Source organism: Phoxinus phoxinus (genome assembly GCF_949152265.1).
Source record: "Phoxinus phoxinus genome assembly, chromosome: 11".
Lineage (NCBI taxonomy): Eukaryota > Metazoa > Chordata > Actinopteri > Cypriniformes > Leuciscidae > Phoxinus > Phoxinus phoxinus.
The window spans coordinates 24,549,413-24,572,866 of NC_136886.1; the positions used below are offsets into that span (position 1 = coordinate 24,549,413).

At 44.3% G+C, this 23,454-nt stretch overlaps 1 protein-coding gene across 4 annotated transcripts in view; it reads left to right on the top strand.

The window, feature by feature from the left end:
* The first annotated feature begins 1,062 nt into the window (after nucleotides 1–1,062).
* Nucleotides 1,063–23,454, top strand: part of lhfpl4a (LHFPL tetraspan subfamily member 4a) — a 64,005-nt gene continuing 41,613 nt past the window's right edge. For 3 of the 4 annotated variants that reach the window (XM_079629700.1, XM_079629701.1, XM_079629702.1), the window contains exon 1: nucleotides 1,065–2,189. In XM_079629700.1, the coding sequence (XP_079485826.1) occupies nucleotides 1,784–2,189 (406 nt within the window). In that variant the 5' untranslated portion in view covers nucleotides 1,065–1,783. Of the gene's footprint in view, nucleotides 2,190–23,454 lie in introns of all 4 variants that reach the window. The other variant, XM_079629703.1, reaches the window with a different exon arrangement.

Sequence of the window (23,454 nt, forward strand, 5' to 3'; positions counted from 1 at the left end):
GACCGCTTCGTGAAGGCAGAGAAATCTGAGGAGATGATGGCGCGCGCGCGTTTATCATGCTACGACGTGAGAGCGTCGGGGCGGAGCCAGCTTGCACGAGCGCCGTCAGCCAATGAATTGGCGTGATTCTATAGGGCTTCAGGCAATCGGCACATCCAGAGGATATCCCACTGCGCTATCCGCAGCGTTGAGTGAACCTATGAAAGAGAACCCTCTATTCTGGTAAGAGGAAAACCCAGAGAATGCCTTTTACTCCCTCCTTTCCCATTCCCATTCGCAATTCTCTCATTATTATTATTTTCTTATGTAGCCTAAATAAAAAAGCATGTGAATATAAACCCATTTTTTTACATAAAATCAAAGGCTCTTGATTAAAGTATTACTTTTGAGCCATGGTTTGTAGACATACATATGCATGTTGTCAAATACATATGCATGTTGTCATACATGCATGTTGTCAAAATAACTGAATCCATGCATGTGGGATATTGACACTGGGATATTTTTTACTAAAAAAATAGCTTTATGTGGTAACGTCTAAATTAATTGATTTTATTCTAATAAAATAAAACAATTTAACATTACTGAATCAACCTAAATATTATTAGGTTACACCAACAAGGAAGAAATAGGCTAGCTCTTTAATGTAACAACAGGCTACCACTTTTTACAGTGTTGAGACAGCTGAGCTTTAACGTGACAATTTACTTTAATGTTACAATTTATAGCTCTCTTTATGTTATTCTGTCTAAATAATATGCTGTGCAAAGAAAAAAACAAGTATTTGAATTCCATAAGTAATAAATTCCTGATTTATCATTAAACTATAATAAATTGGGTTTCATTCTGAAAGCACAGAAACAATAACATTAAGTATTCCCTATCGTTGATTTCTGTTCCTGCCATGTCTTGGGGTTATGCTCAAATAAAAGGAGCCATTAAACAGTAGCCTAATGTGCTCTATAATGTGTCTGGAAACAATTTCAGCTACTTTGTATTGACGCATGTTAAAGGGGCGTGTGTACTTATTGAAATTTCTGCAATCACCCAAATCGTGTACGCGCATTCACCGGCAGCTCTGAACCAGAGCCGTGCTGAACATCACCATTAAGCGTGTGCGCGCAGAGAAGAATAGCCTAACGGGACAACGGAGACGCGGTGGTTTTGGTTAAACCGCGAAACGGTGTTCTTCATCTGAATGAAAATCAGATGTTTGTTTGTTTTTTCAGGTTATTTTTACGACAATGTGCGACGCCTCTTGCTGATGTTCCAGCTTTAACTGCTCTCGCTCGTCTGCGGAAGATCCGTAATTGAGATCTTGACAGCCGATGAGAGGTGCACCGGATATGCTATTTATACCCTGACACATTGAGCAGCAATGATTGTCGATATTGTCATAGACATTTACTTTGCCATGTAATCTCAGTCGTATCGCCTGCATTCTTGCACGGAGAGCGGAGGTGGAAAGGAACAGAACGGGTTTTTTTCATTCACTGAAGGCATTATCATAACAACGCTCCAATCAAGTATTTAATTGTTTCATGATCAATTCGGATGTGACAACGGACGTGCTGTATCTGGTAGGCTAAATCAAATCAAGGAAGGACACCGCTTTCTTTACTACTTCAAATCAGAAATCTTTATTTATCTGCAGTCAGTGGACTCGCGGCAGAAGCGCATTTCTGAGGGTACCGGTGGGGTAGATAGGGGGAGATAGAGACGCCGGAAATAGCAGAAACAAATCACAGGAGAGTAGACGGTTGGGAGCAAGCGAGAAAAAAAAATGCTACCTTCGCAAGAAGCCTCAAAGATTTACCATGACAAATATATGCGTAACTCTCGAGCCATCGGTGTCTTTTGGGCCATCCTCACCATCTGCTTCGCAATCATCAACGTGGTAATCTTCATCCAGCCTTACTGGATCGGGGACAGCGTGAGTACACCACATGCCGGTTACTTCGGGTTGTTCCATTACTGCGTGGGCGACGGTAACTCGAACCGGGAGCTGATTTGCCAGGGAACATTTTCCGACTTCAGTTCCATTCCGTCCGGCGCGTTTAAGGCGGCCTCTTTCTTCGTACTGCTGTCCATGGTGCTCATTTTGAGCTGCATCGGCTTTATGGCGCTCTTCTTCTTCTGCAACACCGCCACCGTCTACAAAACCTGCGCTTGGATGCAGTTGCTTTGCGGTGAGTATGTTTTATTACTGGCGGTTTTTGTTGGAAATAGATACATCTACGGCATGTATCTTTTCCTCAAAACCAATGGAAACGGTTGTTGTAAGAACTGCTTGTTTATTTGAAATGAGCTCATTGGGTGCGTGTTTTCAGGGGGCTCAATAAAGCTGCCTTCTAGTCTAGATCATGCCTTCTAGATCTGAGGTAGCGCAGAGGGAACTGTGTGTGTGTGTGTGTGTGTGTGTGTGTGTGTGTTATTAATATTACAAAATGTACTGTTGGTTATTTCTCACCTTTTTCCTAACAGAACAAACAAAAATCAATAAATCACTCACTGTGTTGGACCTCTTTTTATGTTTGCAATATTTAATGCTGTTAATTTCCACATGGCAGTATTCTGATTTGCTCTAGAAGACAAGAAATCGTATTACTATTTTCTATTCCCTGCATGGAATGTGGTCATTTAATGTTGTGAAAAAAAGTATAAGCCTGTTCAAAACAGGTATCCACCATGCTGATTGTTGTGTTCTGAACATTTGTTGTTAAGCTATTACAATTACTTTAGTTTGATTTGTTCATTGCAAACAGCTGAAAGTCTGTACATTTGGCAAACAAACCTTATTTGCAATGAGGGTGGATTACAACTGTACAATAGGGTTTCAGCATCAGCCATAAGTGGTAATCATCTGGACTGGGTCCAAGCTTTTGTTTGGAGAACAACACTTAAACAGACAAATTTGAACAAATCGATCCTGAGAATGATGTGGATATACATGTAGTTGTTTTGGTGTCAGTAACTTCCTAGATCAGAGTAAAGGGATTTCTTAAGCTATAGCAAATAATTCAAGATATAACATTTTTATTGACAGGTCCTTGAGGTCCTTAAGGCAAAGTTGTTCAGAGTGAGGAGGCAAATCATATGATATGAATTATTTGTGACAAACACTTTGAAGTATATGTATGTATAACATTATATGGTATTGACTGGTGGCCAATTTTCTTTTTTAATTATACACATTCCTTTTATGTTTGGAGGGTATAGGGCAGGCAGACCATGATACTGGGTATTCAAATGTGTAGGTTTCACACTGTACATTCACAAAACCTGTTTAAAAAAGCTTGTCTCACTCTTGCACATCAGTTGTTCTTGAATGTACCATCTGAATGTACAGTACCATCAATTTGTCCTGAACAGACTTTTTAGACCATATAACAGTAAGATTAAAGCATTTGAAAATGGTCCTCTTCACTCTAATTAGGATGTTTTCCACCACAGTTTGACATTTAGATTTTCCCCCAAACTGAAAATAAATACATCACGTGAAAGTTTCTGACTATACAAAGCATGTGAATATTTATTGAGGCAAGGGACAATCCGACTATTAATGGTTAATTGTTTGTTGCTAAACAATTGGCCATTATATTCAGCATTCAGCCATAGAATAAAAAAAAAGGCACTGTAAAAAATAAAACATATATTTTATTTATATTTTATTAATAAAAATGAGGCAACAGATTACAAGCAATATTATTAATTAAATTTAACAAATTAGAATTGAGTAATAATTAATCAAATTAATTCATTAAATGTTAACCATTTAAAATGAGTAAAATTTACAAAATATATGTTATTGCCAACATTGAAGACACCTGATGTTAACAAGCAGAATCACTGAAGGAGAAAACCATAATTAATGTCACCATTATGGAGATCAGTGTGTGTTTTAGTTGGTCTCTTCATCCTTAAATTATTAACTTTAAGTTTTTGTTTGGCTGCTGTACGTGAGTAATAACAGCCAGATAAACACACGGTGATCTGATGGTGTTGGTTGGGTTTTAACATAATCATTATTTCACAATCATTTGACCTGAATCACTGAACTCAAGTCCAATTTGTCCGACTTAAGTTAACTTTATTAACTATAGAAGTACTGGCCTTGTACACCATAATATTTTTAACTTTTACAATGTAATCAAAATAATTTCTAAAAAGTTTCTCTTGTACAAAAAAACAAACAAAAAAAAAACAGACATCATGAATCACAACAGTGGTGACATTTATAAAGCATGTTGCAGTGCATTCTGGTTTCCACCAATCACAACTCATCAATGGCTCCCATCATGTATTGCTGCATGAATAAATAATGAGCTTATGATCAGAGGTTGTCACCATTGCTGAGATTCATACGCTAAATCTTGATGTCTGTGTGCGCCAAAAAAACCCCCACATATTTTTTATTATTATTGATTTGATCATTTGGATTCCATTGAAAAGGCTAATAATATTATGCAGCTAAAATTAATAAAATAAGCCAAACTCATCAATTGGAATCTATACGAATTCATGGAGTCAGGTTAAATGATTGCGAAATAATGATTATGTAAACACACAACCAACACCATCAAATCACCTTTTCTATTTGTTCATCATCTGGCTGTTATAACTCATGTACAGCAGCCAAACAAAACTTAAAGTTAAAAATTTAAGGGTGAAGAGCCCAACTAAAACACACACTGATCTCCATAATGGTGACTTTAATTATGGTTTTCTCCTTCAGTGATTCTGCTTGTTAACATCAGGTGTCTTCAATGTTGGCAATAACATATATTTTGTAATTTTTACTCATTTTAAATGGTTAACATTTAAGGAATTAATTTGATTAATTATTACTCAATTCTAATTTGTTAAATTTAATTAATAATATTGCTTGTAATCTGTTAACTCATTTTTATTAATTAAATATAAATAAAATCTATGTTTTATTTTTTACAGTGATAGTTGTGACTTTTTATCTCACAATTCTGACATTTTTCCAAGTTTAGTTCTCACTATTCAGACTCACAATCACTAGTTTATATCTCACAATTGCGAGAAATAAAGTCAGAATTGTGAGATAAAAGTTGTGATTATCTTTTTTATTTTTTATTCCGTGGAGGGAACAATCTTCCATATGGGGGAGCACATCTTCCTTTGGTAAGGCATATCAAAACTAGCAAAACTGTCGAAAATCTCACAACTACATACTGATAAACTCACAATTTTGACCTTTTTTCTCGCAATTCTTTCTGACTTTATTTTCTCATAATTGTGAGGTATATTTGCAATTAATAAATGGTAATTGTGACGTTTTAATCTCACAATTATGACTTTTTTCTTCTTTATAACTCGCAATTCAGACTTTTGTATCTCAGAGTTGTGAGATATAAACTTGCAATTATTTTGTGGCGGAAACAAGCTTCCATACTCCCAGGTGACTTTGGTTCACACCAAGATGTTTCCTTAAATATTTAAACATTAATTTTCTCTTGCCACTGTTGGATTTGGTAGCTGTTTGGTCACTGGGGTAACTTTAGATGCAACTTCATGAATGTAAAATCTTCATGAATCTGATCAGGGTGAGTAAGAGCTAAGACTGGGACTTCAGGAGCCGGATCTTGGATGATCTGAGAAAAAGGGCTGACTGTCAAATGGGTAACCCGGACAATTCTTTAGTACATTCTGTCATGTAGCCTTGGTTTTCATTTCTGTAAAGAAATTAAGTTTCATGATGTCATATATGCCAACTGCTTTGCAAAAAAACAGTTTTCAGCATTTAGAAAAAACTCAGCTGGTGTACTGGGCAATAGAAGTGATGTATCTCACCATGGGAGCGCCTCAGGTGTGACCGACTGTGGAAGCACCAATTACACCACGTCTGTCAGAATGACAGACCAATCGTTACAGTGATCAGGGAATCCCACCCCCCTGGTATATAACTCAGTCCGCTGTTACATCATTCTATGCATATCTTCTTCCCTGTGTAGTCTGCAAGGAGGGTAGTGAGGTAGTGAGGCTTCACTTCTGTAATCAGAGAACTGGGTTTACGCAAGAAACCTAACGTTCTCTTTCTAACATCTGTTCGGTATCTCATTATGGGATATAGACCTCTCCCGTATTGCTGTATGAACAGACGCAACATTGAAGGTGGCAACAAGTGGACTTGGTTCTGACACTAAAGTAAAACCTGTGCCCTTTTAAGCCTAAAAACCCTAAAGTAAACAGGCACCAGTCCAGGGTGTTTTACTTTTTATGTGTGAAAGAAATGTGTGAAGTGCTAGGACGTTTCACGCGCCGCTCCCACATCAAGCACTGAGTGAGCCAACGATGGCTCAGTCACATCCAATCTATAATATCTCACAAAAGTGTGCGGTGACGCCCAGCTCTCCACAGCACAAATGTCCTGAATAGAAACACCCCTGAACAGCGCCCAGGAAGTAGCCATTCTTCTAGTGGAATAATCTCAGAGCCCTGGTGGAGATTGTAAATGTTCGTCCTTGTAACACATTACAATCGTATTCACCACCCAATGAGAGAGCCGCTTACGCTAGGGATGTTAACCGATGACCGTTTGACCGATGGTTGACCGTATCAACGTTAACCGATCAAAGTTTTCGGCAGTCGGTTAAAAAAAAAAAAAAGTGATCTCTAAATTAGTCTATTATAGACAGTGGTGGACTAAACGCTACTACAGTTAGCATCTCATTCCAATATCTGTTTGTGTGAAGTGAACAAATCCCTCTCACTCAATCTTTCATAACTCGCCCGTTTGTACTTAATAAACCAATAAAAACATTCGGCGCGAGGTCACAGCGTTTGGGTTTGCGCGCTCACAAGGTTTGCAGAAAGTAAAGGCTACAGGCTAACACACTCGAGGTTAGAGCCAGGGCAGACGACAGGAGGAAGCGTGCAGAAAATAGTAGTGTGTGGGACCATTTCACCAAACAGAATGACACAGATGTAACGTAAGTTGCAACTTGTGTGATACAGTGCTTAAATATGAAAATACATTACAAATACATTTCAGTGGTAACAGATAAGGTGATGATGATCATCATCTTTCTTTATTATTGTTAGCACTACCTCAAACTAAAGCGGCGTCTCTTCGGTTCGGAGCTGTCATTTTCTGAAATGAGCCGCGGCAATGTTTCAAATGAGCTTCTAATGCTAGACAAACGCCTTTATTTTCAACGCGATCACCTTGTACCCAAACCATTTCGAAACTAAGGAGCCATTTGTCCGCCGATTACATACAAGCTCCACGGCGCCGCGTTTGCGGGACTCATGTTTCACGCTGTTGGGGATTTTAAAAAAGTGACGTGAGTGGAAGGGCGGCGCCGTGTGTGTGTGTGTGTGTGTGTGTGTGTGTGTGTGTGTGTGTGTGTGTGTGTGTGTGTGTGTGAGAGTGTGAGCGGGAGGCAGAGCGGCGGAGAGATGCGACAGAGTTGTGAAATTGCAGGCGCGGCTCGAAATGGCTGTTATTTCAAATAGCGTAGCATATTTTAAACTAATCGGTTAACCGGTTTCAACCGGCTAATGAGGCTCGGTGGTCGGTCAAGAATTTTTTTAGTTTTCGCCATCCCTAGCTTACGCAAAATAGGTCTCCCCTTGTAATTGTCAGCCCACGAGACAAAGAGCTGACTACGCTTTCGTATAACACACTTTTTCCTCGGTACGTAAGTGTGCAGAGCGTGTACCGGGCACAGACAGTTTAACTGGTCTTCCTCTTATGAAGGAAAAGGTGGTGGAAAGAATGCCAACAATTCTACAGATCTGTTTGCTCCTAATGTCTTTCTGACCTTAGGAACGAACGCCGGATTAGTTTTCAGCATAACTTTCGATCCACCCGCTACAAACTGCATACAGGAAGAATGTACAGACACAGCATATTCACTCACCCGCTTTGCTGTAGTGAGAGCCAGCCGTAAAGCTGACAAGAAAGACGCTGTAAACCAATACTCAATATTGGTTCAATGTGAAGAGATCTACGGCAGCTTGTCTACTGTATCTAAGCCACATCTGACTCACCACCTATGGGTGGAGTGTCCATTCTCCGTACATGGGATTTCCCCTGGATAACAAATACCTTCTGTTCATTATTCCCGGTACATGCGTGGATCGTAATGTCAGGAACTAAGTATTGTCTGTTCTGACCAACACATGATATCCCTGAAGGAACTGAATAAAGTGGCTTATCGCTAACAACACTTACTGTAGGGGACTTAAGTCTGAGAACCAGAACAATTAGGGCAACCATCTGGGTTCGATATAGCAGCTTGGGCATGCTTAACACCCGAGCATGATATGCAGATCGCATTTGAATCTTTCGCCGAAATCCATAAGCCACAAATGCATCTTTTCCTCCTGTGTTCTCTGCCGTTCTAGCAGTGGCCATAACTCTTTACACCCTCTTAGTTCGGTAAACTCTCACCGTGACGTGTAGGTTTACCACCCCAGAGCAGAGTTATTTCTATAAATAGACTCTTATTTTCTCGAATCAAATACAAACTTAATTGTATTCGATGATAAGGCTATTTATTCCCCTATGAGTGGAAAAACTTGCATTAACGTGGACATTTTCCCACTCTAGCAAATGCACTTTTAACAGCAATATATAAGATTTACAGCGTTTGCGACGTCAGCCGTTGGCTTCGTTCGTCAACTGTTCAGCTGTGAATACAATAATCCGTCAGTGAGTACAGCTTCCACAATCTTCACAGGGAATAAAGTGAGGATGACGTAGCAGCGGGCTGCAGTGAGTTAGATACGAGGGAAGCGGGACTCCCTGATTGCTGTAACGATTGGTGGTGCTTCCACAGTCTGTCACCCGAGGCGCTCCCATAGTGAGATACCGAACTGTTGCTAGAAAGAGAACTGCGATTCTATACAAAAAAATTTTTTTACAATACATATTGCATATAGCAACTTTACAAAAATTCATGATGTTTTACTCAATACCTCAATACCTTGAGGTCAATCATGTGATATTAATTATTTTTGACAAACACTTTGGAGTATAGAGACATATACATGCATGCACAACATGATATGGTATTGACTGATGACCATATTTTTTTTAATTTGACACATTTTACACATTCACTGCTCCAGATGTATGCGTGTTCAATCCTCACTGCTGTGTGTGTGGACTTGGATGGGTGAAATGCAGAGCACAAATTCCGAGTACACGTACATTATTGGCTATACTTCACGTCACTTCACTTTGTCATTGTCACGTATAGTCTGTTATGGTTTCTTTTTTACCTGTGTTCCGTTTCTGTTTTGCCTGCCAACCTAGTTAGTTTCCCTGGCAGTTAATTAGTTCCATATCAGTCAGTCATGTTCAATATCACGTCAGAGTAAACTGACGAATTGGGATCTCAAATCTCAATCACATTTGAGTGTAAACGAAACAAGCCAATAAACATTGGGGAGTGAGATTTGCATCACAAACTACAATCTGCGAAGCAGGTGTGTATGGAAGTGTGCTGAACTCACCCATTCAGCTTTTGCTTCGGAGCCAAGCGTTTCTCACGATTCTGCTCTGCAGTCATCATTCAAGTGTGTACAACGAACCAGGAAGAAGCTCTTTAGAGAGTGTTGGTGTGACGGCGGTGGTTTCTTCTAAAAGAGCTTTCTCTGCATTAATTACAGTTATCCTAAAAGAGTATTTCACATGCTGCAGTGCAGGCTGCCTAAAGTGGGTCTTGCATGCCATGTAGCGACTGTCCCTGTGCGCTTCAGCACTAAGAGAGCTTTTTCCCTAAAAAGAGCAAGTTGATGGCGAGCGTCTTTTTAAAGATGCGGGTTGTCACTGCAACCTAGCACATAATTCGCTGTCTGGATGAGGATCAGATCTCGATAGCTGCATCGGAGAGAGGGCTATTATGCTCTGGAGATGAAGATGACGCTGAGCTTCCCGCTTCAGTGGTGTTTTCTCATGCTGAATCAGATTCAGAGTTGTTAGCCATGCTTTGCTCGGGCAGAAGCACCCACTGGCTAAACCTTATAGAGGTGCAAGATGTCGTCAAAGTGCGCTTTCTTGATGCTCCCATCTCACAAGGTGGCCTTTTCAGCAACATTGTCGAGTACGTGCCAAGGGCGTCCATCCCCCTGGGCCTGTGGTAAAAAAAAAGCAAGCGTTCAGCTGCGACGTCGCGCACAGCACCTTTCTGACAGACATTTGTAGAGCTACAAGCTGGGCAACGGCCAACACATGTGCAAGGTTTTACAATCTCGGTGTAGAGCATATGTCCTCCCGTGTACTGGCTACAAGTAGCTAGTAATTGGAGAGGACCCGCTCTGTGTCTCACTTGCAGCGCCACTCCCCTCTTATGACGGGATAAGTGTGCTTATCTGCTCCACAGGTGAGTTAAGCACCTGGCGAACCCTGCATGGAGATTCTTCCAGCACTCTCGGAAGTCAGATGCAGCAGAGCTGTCAAACGCTCGGTCTAGCACTCGTGTGTGTGCCCAGAAGGTCAGCCCCTGTGCAAGACTAGGTGCCCATGTGTTGTGATTCCCCTACGGGTGATCCCACATGTGTATTCATCCACGGTATGGCTTTCCTGTCGGCAAGCCTATGTCTTTCCTTTGGCAGATACCTTACATCTGTAGCACTACCCTAATGGTAGTTTAACTCCATATGTTACCTCCCTATGGGCAGGATGTGGTCTCCGTAGCGTCCACTTGTGTTTAGAATAGGCACGCTTTCCCAGTGTTATTCAAATAGTCTCACTGTGTGGGTAAGAATGAACAGCAGTGATAAAATCTCTCTGTGTTAAAGCCTTGTCCTTTCTCCATACCAACAGGTGCGGGGGGATTAGTCAAGTCAAGTCACATTAATTTATAAAGCGCTATTTAAAATACAGATTGTTTCAAAGCAGCTTTACAGAGATAACAGGAAAATAGTGCAAAAAAGTTTGTTTCCAGTAGAAAATAGCGTCACAGTCCAGCTTCATTTTTGTTTTTAAAAAACATATTAATTTAGTTAATTTATATATGCCGTTCTGGAGTAAACCGTGATGTCATCGTCCAGCTCAGTTCAGTTCTTGTATAATAGTGTCAATGCAGGCAGATCAATATTATTGTTGAATATTAAATTTAATGTCCCCAACTAAGCAAGCCAAGCCAATGGCAACAAAGGTGGGAAAAGACGACAGTGGCAAGGAACCAAAACTCCATCAGGTAGCAGGATGGAGAAAAAAACCTTGGGAGAAACCAGGCTCAGTCGTAGGGCCAGTTCTCCTCTGGCCATTGAACGAACAGTGTATGATTATGATTTAGGCAGCATTATAGGTCAGAAGTCAGATTGGTTTGGAACAATCAGAATATTATCCAGTTCCATCTGGTTGAAGATCGTAGTCACGCAGGTATGGAGATGGGTTTGTTGAGGATCAGTGTCGATGAGGCCTTCACAGGGGAGGGTCTAGTTGACCCCATCTCTGCTGACACTTCAGGGATGCATTGTGGTCGTGTCTAGGTGCAGGTCCTCCATCTAGTCTGGATACAGCCCGGATCTGGCTGACTACATCATGCGTTGTGGTCGTGTCTAGGCACAGGTCCACCATCTGATCTGGATACGGCCTGGATCCAGCTTGTTTACAGTAAACCTCGGAATAAGCAGAAAGACTAACATTAGCGTAGATGCCATTCTTCTTATAACAAGTATATCGGGTGTTATAGGAAATGTTCCCGGTTCAGGCTGACCGAATCTATGCAGCCTAACATTGAATTATAGAAGTTTATAATGAGTTATGTGTATGCTCGGTCAAAGAGATGTATTTTTAGTCTAGATTTAAACTGATAGAGTGTGTCTGCTTCCCGGACAATGTTAGGAAGACTGTTTCAGAGTTTTGGTGCTTAATAGGAAAAGGATCTACCGCCAGCAGTCGATTTTGATATTCTAGGTATTATCAACTGGCCAGAGTTTTGAGATCGCAGTAGACGTGAAGGACTATAATGTGTTAAGAGCTCGCTCAAGTAGTGGGGAGCTAAACCATTTAGTACTTTGTAAGTAATCAGCAATATTTTAAAATGTATACAATGTTTAACTGGGTGCCAATGCTGTGTAGACAGAATGGTTTTAATACTTCTCAATTTCTCAAATTAATAAGTATATTAAAATCACCAACAATTAGGACTTTATCTGCAGCCAGTACTAACTCCGATAAAAAATCAGCAAATTCTTTGATAAAATCTATATGGTGGCCTATATACAGTAGCTAGCACAAATGTAAAGCGCGATTTATCATTTACACCAAAACTTCAAAATAATTATATTTGAAACTAGACTTGGAATGGAATGGAATGAGGCATAAATATAGCGCTTTCATATGTACTACTGTACACCCAAAGCGCTTTACAATGATGTCGGGGTCTCTCCTCAACCACCACCAGTGTGCAGCATCCACTTGGATGATGCGACGGCAGCCACAGTACAACGGCGCCAGTGCGCTCACCACACACCAGCTATAGGTGGAGAGAGTAATAAATCCAATTCAGTGGATGGGGATTATTAGGAGGCCATGATTGGTAAGGGCCAATGGGTGGAATGTGGCAAGGACACCGGGGTCACACCCCTACTCTTTACAAGAAGTGTCATGGGATTTTTAATGACCACAGAGAGTCAGGACCTCGGTTTTACGTCTCATCCGTAGGACGGAATGACTTCGCAGTAATTCTGAAGATATTTCTATAGATTACAGCAACCCCACCCCCTTTTCCTTTCAGACGTGGCTTGTTTTTATAATAGTAATCTTGGAGGGTGGACTCATTTAAAGTAATGTAATTGCCTGGTTTTAGCCAGGTTTCTGTCAAACACAACACATCTAGTTTATAATCTGTAATCATATAATTAACAATAAGTGCTTTTTAAGTAAGGGATTGAATATTCAGCAACCCAAGCTTTATCATTTGTTCATCTGTATTATATATATTTTTTATTTGTTGAACATCAGTTACATTTTTGGGAGTTTTTTGTATTTCCTAATTCGGGGAACAGACACAGTCTCTATATGATGATATCTAGGTGAAGAGAGTCTCTATGTGTTGGGATTTATCTGACCTCAGTGACGTGAGACAGCTAGTAGACGGTCGGTTTAGCCAGTCTTTCTGCTTCCTGACCTGAGCCCCAACTCATGTTTGAGCTCTAAGACTATGTCCCATATTGCTAGGGAGAAGAGCGGCACCATCCCAGGAGGGATGAATACAATCTCTTTTCAACAGGTCAGGACACCACTTAGACAGCCAGACATTGAGTGAGGACAGTCTACTAAGAACAGGAAAGGGGCCAGAGCAAATTACAGTGATCTCCGACTGGCGAAGTCGAACATCATTAGTGCCGACGTAAAAAATAATCTTAGAGAATTTACGTTTAGCATTAGCCAGCACTTTTAATTTGCTTTGATGTCAGGCACTCTGCCCCCCGGCAAACATATGACTATGGTGGCTGGTGGCTCTATTTTCACGTTCCGTCTAATAGAATCACCAATAACTAGAGCACATTCAGCAGAATTCTCAGTGGCTGTTTCACTGAGTGGGAGGAACCTATTTGTTATCGGAACGGAAGAGGGTTTTTTTGTTCTGCGACTACAGTGTCTCATGTACATGAATCATGTACAGAGTTCACTAAGCTAGTTGCATCCAAAGCAGTAGCTAAAGCAGTGATTAAAGTTTGGATTAGGGATGGGACGGTATGAAAATTTCTAAAGATGTTCCGATTCCGATACTAGTATCGGAAATCCCGCCGATACCAATAAAAATTCTGGCATCGGTATCGGCGAATACTTGTACCCATGTACCGATCCGATACCATTTTCATAAACAATACCTAGTTCCCTATCAGTCGGTCACTACTACGTAGGTCGTGACCGACCAATAGGAATCTCGCTAGAGAGCCAATCTACTTCGAGTGAAACTAAACGAGCCAATACACATTGGCGTGCAATCATTTGCATCAGCTGCGCAGCCTCGCAGCGCGGGTATATAACGAGCAGCTGGTGATTGCACTGTAGCTTTTTGCTTCGGAGCCAACCGATGCTGTTTAATCTATCTAATATTGAGTGATCAAACAACGAGCAAGCTCTTCAGGAAGATCTCTCGTGTCTGGTACGGGCGATACAGCGCAGCAGTGGGGTCGACTTTCTTTTGTTTTTGTGTTTCTGAGCAAAACAAAAAAGCTGTTTTCACAGCTGGTAACGGTGCGCCAAGAGCGTTAAATAGCCGTTCTTACGGCTGGTAAGACCGCCGTGAAGAGAGACAGCGCACGACAGGTTGAACATTTCTGTCTGTGTCCGCTGCGACCGTTCCCCTGCGTGCTTCAGTACCAAGAAGAGCATTCACCTGAAAGAGCTTACATGGGTGTGAGTTGCGTCTTTCTAAAGATGACATTCCACCCGTGTGTTTCTGGATGCGGTCGTTTCCTGTCCTCACTGACGGCCACGATCACTGTCTCGCATGCCTGGGAAACATGTGAGACTGTGTTCGTGGGTGGTTCATGTTTTCGCACGGGAACATGACCACGTCGGCACGCCGGTTGACTCTGCTTTCTCCGGAAAGCTTGAGTCCCCTCTGTTGTTGGACAGCCGCTGCTTGTGTGTGAAAGCACAGCTGCAGGTCTGCTCGACACTCTGGGACACCAGCGTGTCGTGTGCCGTCGAGCTGCCGGGCTGCAGCGCGGGTTGTCACGGCGACCCAGCGCTCGCTCGGCGCTCTAGGTGCGCGGTCCCCATGTCTATTCTCCGTTGTAGCGCCCTCCCTGGTGGCCACCAGGAGAGGTCTACTTCAGTAGAATAGCTTGGGTGATCCTGAGAGCTGAGGGCTTCTCCTTCGGGGAACCAACCCCCTAGGGCCCCTCCCTCTCTAGCGCATCACAAGCTGTGCAGCTTCTGGATGAGATGGCTGGTCCTTCAAAAAAAAAAAAAAAAAATGGAGGAACCTAGCGTTTCATTCAAGGCTCCAGCTGAGGGCAGATGTCGATTGCTACATCGGAGAGAGGGGCTGTTTTGTTCTGGAAATGAGGATGATGTTAAGTTCCCACTGTAATAGTGTGTGTGCTTATGCTGAATCAGATTCAGAGCGGACAGCCATGCTTTCCCGGGTCTTTCTCGGACGTGCATTGAAAACTTAACAGTATGGAGCTATATTGGTGCCAAAAATATGGAACGCCAAAAGTGCCAAATTCTGCATAAAGTTTTCACCTCTCTCACTACCCTCGATAGTGGGGTGGCCGTGCCTCTGGCAGGCCACCTCTACCCTGCATGCGAGGCCAAGGCACTCTTATTGCACGAGGGTAGTTCTGAGCCGGGGTTGAGCTGCGCTTGTCGACTGACCGTGTTCAAGTCACAGTGCTGGCCCTCGATCAGACGATGTCCACCTTGGTGGTCCAGAAGCCCCCCTGGCTGTCCTTGTAGAGGTGTGAGAGCTCGTCAAAGTACGCTTTCTCGATGCTCCATCTCATAAGGTGGCCTTTTCAGCGACACTGTTGAGAACTGGCCCAGCAGTTCTCCACAGTCGGCAGCAGACTGAAGCGCTTCCCCTGACGTACCACCAGAGTACCTCGTGGGCTGCCCCTCAGTCTACTCGTCGCCAAGGGTGTCATCCCCTGCAAAAAAGAGAAAACTCCGGCACAGCCTGCTCTACTGTGTCCGCTGCAGGAGGATGACACCACCCGTCTCAACCACTGTTTAAGTGGTCGGTGAAACAATCACTGGAGACGGGTGACCCGGAGATGGGTGGAGCTGCTCTCTCCCAGTAGAGGGCTGGGAAACTAATCTTTTGAGTCAAAATTCTGTTCCACCACTGGAGTCACAGTGGTTCCCAAGTTCTCAAAAAAAAAAAAAAAAAGAGCAGATCCTCTATCTCTGGGTCTGAAGAGGGTCTGGAGAGTAGTGGGAGGAGAAAATCCTCACCACCCTCATCCGCCTCTTCTGTCGCCAGCGGGCAGCGCAGTGTGTGGTTCGAGAACGCAACCAAGCCGCCTCCTGCACCTCCTGCCTCGTGGAACCAGGTAAGTGCTGCACAGCACACTTAGACGACGCTACGGGCCGCCTCCCCAAGAGAGCCTCCCGGGCCGCGTCCCTGTGTTCCACCTCGCTGCCCCACTCCGGGTACGCCTACGGTCCCTTTGGTCCCGCTTGTACGGTCTCTGCGAGCCTGGTTAGCGCTCCCCAGTCCGTTTCGCTGGCTCATTCGGACCATCAGGCTCGGCTATGCGATTCAGTTCGCCCGGCATCCCCCCAAGTTTCGGGCCATCCACTCCACTACAGTGAGAGCAGCCGATGCCCATGTCTTGCGTGCGGAGATCGCAGTCCTACTGGCGAAGGACGCGATAGAGCCGGTCCCTCCAGCCGATATGAGGTCAGGACACTACAGTCCCTACTTCATTGTACCCAAGAAAGGTGGTGGGTTACGACCGATCTTGGATCTGCGAGTTTTGAATCGGAGCCTCCACAAGCTACCGTTAAAAATGCTCACGCAGAGACGCATTTTCAGATGCATCCGTCCCCAAGATTGGTTTGCAGCGATCGACCTGAAGGCTGCGTACTTTCATTTCTCGATTCTTCCTCGACACAGGCCGTTTCTGCGCTTTGCGTTCGAGGGTCGAGCATATCAGTACAAGGTCCTGCCCTTCGGGCTGTCCCTGTCTCCCCGTGTCTTCACGAAAGTCACGGAGGGGGCCCTTGTTCCCATGAGAGAACAGGGCGTTCGCCTCCTCAACTATCTCGACGACTGGCTCATACTAGCACACTCTCGAGATCAGTTATGCGAACACAGGGACCTCGTGCTCAGGCACCTCAGCCAATTGGGCCTTCAGGTCAACTGGGAAAAGAGCAAACTCGCCCCCGTGCAGAGGATCTCTTTTCTCGGTATGGAGTTGGATTCGGTCGCACAGACAGCGCGCCTCACAGAGCAGCGCGCCCAGTCGGTGCTGAACTGCTTGAACACGTTCAAAGGCAGGACGGCGGTCCCACTGAAACTTTTTCAGAGGCTCCTGGGGCATATGGCAGCGGCAGCAGCGGTAACCCCGCTCGGGCTGCTTCATATGAGACCGCTTCAGCACTGGCTTCACGGCCGAGTCCCGAGATGGGCGTGGCATCACGGCACTCACCGGGTGGCAATCACACCGGCGTTCCGCCAGACCTTCAGCCCGTGGTCAGATCCCTCGTTCCTACGGGCAGGAGTGCCCTTGGAACAGGTGTCCAGGCATGCTGTGGTATTCACAGATGCCTCTGCCACCGGCTGGGGCGCCACGTACAACGGGCATGCAGTGTCAGGGGTGTGGACGGCTCCCCAACTGCATTGGCATATCAACTGCCTCGAGTTGCTAGCAGTACATCTCGCTCTGAGCCGCCTAAAGAGGCCGCTACAGGACAGAGACGTGCTGGTCCGTACGGACAACACAGCGACCGCTGCGTACATCAACCGACAAGGTGGTCTACGCTCCCGTCGCATGTCGCAACTCGCCCGCCATCTCCTCCTCTGGAGTCAGAAGCATCTGAGGTCGCTTCGAGCCATGTATGTCCCCGGGGTGCTCAACCGTGTGGCCGACGAGCTATCACGAGCTGTGCTCCCGGGAGAATGGCGACTCCACCCCCAGGCGGTTCAGCTGATGTGGAGAGAGTTCGGGGAGGCTCAGGTAGACCTGTTTGCCTCCTCAGAAACCACCCACTGCCAGCTGTTTTACTCCCTGACCGAGGGAACACTCGGCACGGACGCACTGGCACACAGCTGGCCCCGGGGCCTCCGCAAATATGCGTTCCCCCCAGTGAGCCTACTTGCACAGACCTTGTGCAAAGCCAGGGAGGACGAGGAGCAGGTCCTTCTGGTGGCTCCCTATTGGCCCAACCGGACTTGGTTCCCAGAACTCATGCTCCTCGTGACAGTCCCTCCCTGGCCCATTCCTCAGGATCTTCTGACTCAGAGACGGGGCACCCTGTGGCACCCGCGTCCAGACCTCTGGAAACTCCATGTCTGGTCCCTGGACGGGATGCGGAGGTTCTAGGTGACTTACCCCCAGAGGTACTTAACACCATCACTTCTGCAAGGGCGCCGTCCTCGAGACGTGTGTACGCCTTGAAGTGGAACCTGTTCGTCGAGTGGTGCTCTTCTCGCCGAGAAGACCCCCGAAGATGTTCGATAGGGTCCGTGCTTTCCTTCTTGCAGCAAGGGTTGGAGCGAAGGCTGTGTCCCTCCACCCTCAAAGTACATGCTGCCGCTATTTCAGCCTATCACGACCACATAGATGGCAAAACCGTTGGAAAGCACGACCTGGTCGTCAGGTTCCTTAGGGGGGCGAGACGATTAAATCCTCCTCGACCCCCCTCCATACCCTCTTGGGACCTTTCCCTGGTGCTTCGAGCACTTCAGGATGCTCCCTTTGAGCCATTGCAATCAGCGGACCTAAAGCTTCTCTCCATGAAGACTTTGCTGCTGGTTGCACTGGCCTCTGTCAAGAGGGTAGGGGACCTGCAGGCATTTTCGGTCGACGAATCGTGCCTAGAGTTTGGGCCGGGTGACAACCATGTTGTACTGAGACCCCGGCCTGGCTATGTGCCCAAGGTTCCTACCACTCCCTTCAGGGACCAGGTAGTGAACCTGCAAGCGCTGCCCCTGGAGGAGGCAGACCCAGCCCTGGCTTTGCTCTGTCCCGTTCGCGCTCTGCGTATGTACGTGGACAGAACTCAAAGCGTCAGGACCTCAGACCAGCTCTTTGTCTGTTACGGAGGCCAGCAGAAGGGAAAGGCTGTCTCCAAGCAGAGGATGGCCCACTGGATAGTGGATGCCATCGCCTTGGCTTACCAAGTTCAAGGCGTGCCCTGCCCGCTCGGGTTGCATGCACACTCCACGAGAGGCGTTGCATCCTCCTGGGCGCTGGCACGTGGCTCCTCGCTAACAGATATCTGTAGAGCTGCGGGCTGGGCGACACCTAACACGTTCGCTAGATACTATAGCCTACGTGTAGAGCCGGTCTCCTCCCGTGTTCTCACCCTAGACGGGTAGAAGCACTGAGAGGCCCGGCTCTGTCGGCTTGCTGCACCCTACTGTGCACCCTTATTCTCCAGTGTGAAAAACCTGTGAGTCCTCCGAACACCCTCGGGCCGGACATGGCGGAGCGTCCGGTGCCAGGCCTGTATCCGCTGAATCCTTGAGAACCGGATATAGGCTGGGTCCCATATGTGTGACCCTACGGGGATCCCATATGTGTATATTCTCCACGGCTGCTCCTAAACGGAAGCCCGTGTCTTTCCCTTGGGCTAAGTCACCCATTACTCATATGCTGTACAACCCTCGGGTTAGTCCATATGTTATCTCCACTTAACTCCTTGAGAATGTGGCTTCCGCAGCGTTCCCCTCCTTCAGTTCGGGCACGCTTTCCCAGTGTTAATCTCACTGTATGGGTTATCACGGAACAACAGTGACAGGTTCACTCTGTGTAAGCCGCCTCCTATCGTCCTTCCAGGCAAGAAGGTGTAGAGGCTTGCACAGGGCGCTGGATGGGGTGCAGCAGCTGTGGCGCTTTGGTAGGGATTCCTATTGGTCGGTCACGACCTACGTAGTAGTGACCGACTGATAGGGAACGTCTCGGTTACGTATGTAACCCTCGTTCCCTGAAGGAGGGAACGGAGACGTAGGTCCCGTCGCCACATCTGCTGCCGCCCGCCGGGGCAGCCAGCTTATCGGCTTGGCTCCTCAGCAAAAAACTACAGTGCAATCACCAGCTGCTCGTTATATACCCGCGCTGCGAGGCTGCGCAGCTGATGCAAATGATTGCACGCCAATGTGTATTGGCTCGTTTAGTTTCACTCGAAGTAGATCGGCTCTCTAGCGAGATTCCTATTGGTCGGTCACGACCTACGTCTCCGTTCCCTCCTTCAGGGAACGAGGGTTACATACGTAACCGAGACGTTATTGCACGCTAGCTTTGCTTAACGCTGCAAATCGTAGATCAAGTCTTCTTCGCTGCTCTAAACAGTGGTTGCCCGCGGCAACACAGGAAGTTCTGCTGTGTCGCCACAAGCAACCACCGTTTAGAGCAGTGAAGCAGAAATTAAAATGCACGCGCTAACAGTATGTCCGCTGTTTGGCAATATAATCTACAAAATTATCGAGTTTATTGTTCTGGATGACCAGCCACTTTCAGTCATCAAAAACGTTGGATTTTGCCGCTTAATTTAACATTTGGAGCCCCGGTACAGTTTGCCTGTTCGCAAATACATCTCTGAAACAGCGCTCCCTAAGCCATTCGAGACAGTGTGTGAACACATTTCATGTAAACTAAAAGATGTGCAAACAATCAGCTTTACTATCGACATCTGGAGCTGTGACGCGACCCCGCTGTCTTTATTGAGTTTGACAAGCACACTGGGTACAGTGACGCCGTCATCTTTAAGTTTTTTAGAGATTTTTTTTTATACAGTTATATTGTAAAACTAAAATACCTTTTTCAGTTTACAGTATTAGCTTTGTGGCTGCATTTGAAGTTATTTTTCACTTAAAAATAAATAATATACTACTGTGAAATGTATGTCAGATAATAAAAAATATTCTAGTTCACTGTGTGTATTTGTTCATGTTTTATTAAGGGATAAGTCTGAAGCACACCATAAAATAATTCCATTAATTCATACAGGGCTAGTATGAATTGCAGCTGTATAGATACAAACACACCCAGGTATGGGATCAGTACTCGGTATCAGCCGATACCCTGAGTCTAGGTATCGGAATCGGTATCGGGAAGGGAAAAGGGGTATCGGAACATCTCTAAAAATGTAATATCACGATTATAGTGACCAAAATCATAGAGATTATCAATATTATAACGGTTTTGTTAAAACGAGATTTCAAAAAGAACTGGTTATCGTGATTATAAGTGTTCAAAAATAAAAAATGATCGTGATTATCAATATTATCACGGTTTTGTTAAAATGAGATGAAAGTGTTCAAAAAGAACGGATGCTCACACTGAAAACATTGTTTTATATTTGAAAATCAACAAGCAACAAATAAAACAAGCACTTTTTTAAGCAAGATTCTATTCTGTGGCATTTCCTTCATTATAATGACCGTCGCAACGCATTATAACACAGCGCACATCCATGAATCACATTCACAACGGAACGCGTTCTCTCATTTAATTCAAATACAACTTGCCGTCTTGCGTCTCTGTTTTTGATTGTATTAAAAATTCAATCAGAGCTGATTTATTGTTTACAGAGTTTGATAATATTGTTGTGATCATCTTGTCCGGATGATTGTTTTGTATGCTGTACAAAATGGATTTATAAACAGGTAAGATTTAAAACATTAATCTCAATTCAATATGTCCCCGTAATTATGTGGTAAAAAAAAAATCAGTGCAATAAGTGTACAATGAATCTATTATTATCCCTTAAATGTCACTCTTAATAATAGTCTTGTTTGAATTTATCTTTGGCTCAAAGCCACCTGCTGCGAACTTTTCTTCACGGAAGCTTCACGTTTATTTCAAGTGAGTGAGATAAAATATTACAACTCAAAACAACATTTTGTGCCCAATTATTTCCCAGGCGTAGTTTTAGTATTGAGGTCAAAGTTAACTTGCCGTTCGCTATACAACAGTGGGTGATGGTCACACAAGATGACTCTGCAGATTTGAAGTGTTTCTGTTGCAACTACTTTTTGTTCTGCAGACAGGGTGACCATCCTCGATTAAGTTTCCCTCAGGACTTTTGTAAAAGCCAAAATATGACCACACCTCAGATTTGGTTCTCTTAAAAGGCTGAAAAATCTCCTGAGCACGGTCACTGCCTTCCGCCATTCCTTCTCGAATAAAACAAACCCAACATTGCGTGCTACACCTGCGTCAGACTGTTGCTGGCTGGACAGGATTTACAGTGAGTTATTAAAATCGCGATAATCAAACACGGTTTTAATGATAATTAAATTTTAAATGATAATACCAACCGTCAGTACATTTTATCGTGGTTTATCGTGCAACCAGTAATTGTCCCATCCCTAGTTTGGATGCGTTTCTCTAGTTCTGAAATCTTCTCCGTCAGCCTGACTATCTCCCTGCATTTATCACATGTGTAGTGCTCACTGCTGACAGAGAAGGCTATACTATAAATGTAACACGAAGTGCAAGTGACAATAACAGGAGAAGACATTACTCAACGTGTTGGTTGACTGATCCTACTCAACACAGTTGTTTGATGGCTTCGTAAAATTAGGTGCTGGAAGGGGCAGCAATTGTGGCGCTTTGGCAGGGATCCCAATTCGTTAGTTCACTTCTGACGCAACGTCGAACGTGACTGACTAATAGGGAACGTATAGGTTACTAATGTAACCCCCGTTCCCTGAAGGAGGGAACAGAGACATTACCACAATTGCTGTACCACTACTTACTGTAAATGCCTGGGAGACCATCCTAGCTCCTCAGAGCACAGGTTGAAGGGGTGAGTTCAGCACAATTCCATTCATACCTGCTTTGCGGTGGTACGGTTCGCGATGCAAATCTCACTCGCCAATGTCCATTGGCTTGTTTTGTTTACACTCAAAGGTGATTGGGCTCTCAGGCGAGATCCCAATCTGCAGTTCACTTCTGACGTAACGTCTCCGTTCCCTCTTTCAGGGAACAGTGGTTACATTAGTAACCTAGACATTTTCACACTCCTATTATTACTGTTCTCCCTGATTACGTTCCCTTTGTATACGAGTTCATTATGTTCAGTGTCCAGTATCGTCAATGTTAATGTGGTTGTGTTTGAATTGTTGTTCCTGTTGTCTTCTCTGTGTTCCTGCTTTGATTCATAATTAAAGACTTAGTAATATTCTTTTTTTGTGCGCTCATTACTAGCATTTGGGTAGCAATATTCGATTTGAAATGTAATATGCAAAATGACAATGCAATATGTAAAATGGCAATGCATTTCTGTATTTAAATTTTAATTTTCCAAATACATTTGTGCAACGTTTGGTGCGAAATGAAAATTATAATTAAATTGTATAATTTACATTTGCCATTTCATACACTAGTTTTAATATGTAAATTGAATAAAAAAATTAATCAATCAATCTTTTTTTTTTTTAAAGCACCCGACTGTACAAAACATATAGACAAATACACCATAAAACAAAACAAAACACTAAATAAAACAGCATGTAGCTAAGAACAGTTAAAAGCAGCAGAGAAGAGATGGGTCTTCAACCTTGATTTAAAACACTCGCAGTGGGGAAACTCCTTTTCCTCGATTTACTGAAGTCTATAAATGTAAAACGCATTTTGCATCTGCACAGCTAGCACAGTGAGTGTTTGAGCTAGCATCACGCCATGTCACGTCAGAGCCCGCCAAGGACAGCACTCAGCACTCAGCAGACTGCGCATTCACTCCAGAAGTCGTTTCTCCTGCCGCCGTTCACCTGTGGCTATCTGGCATCAACGCATATCCTTTTTTATTCACTGTGATTAAGAGCGCGAAGC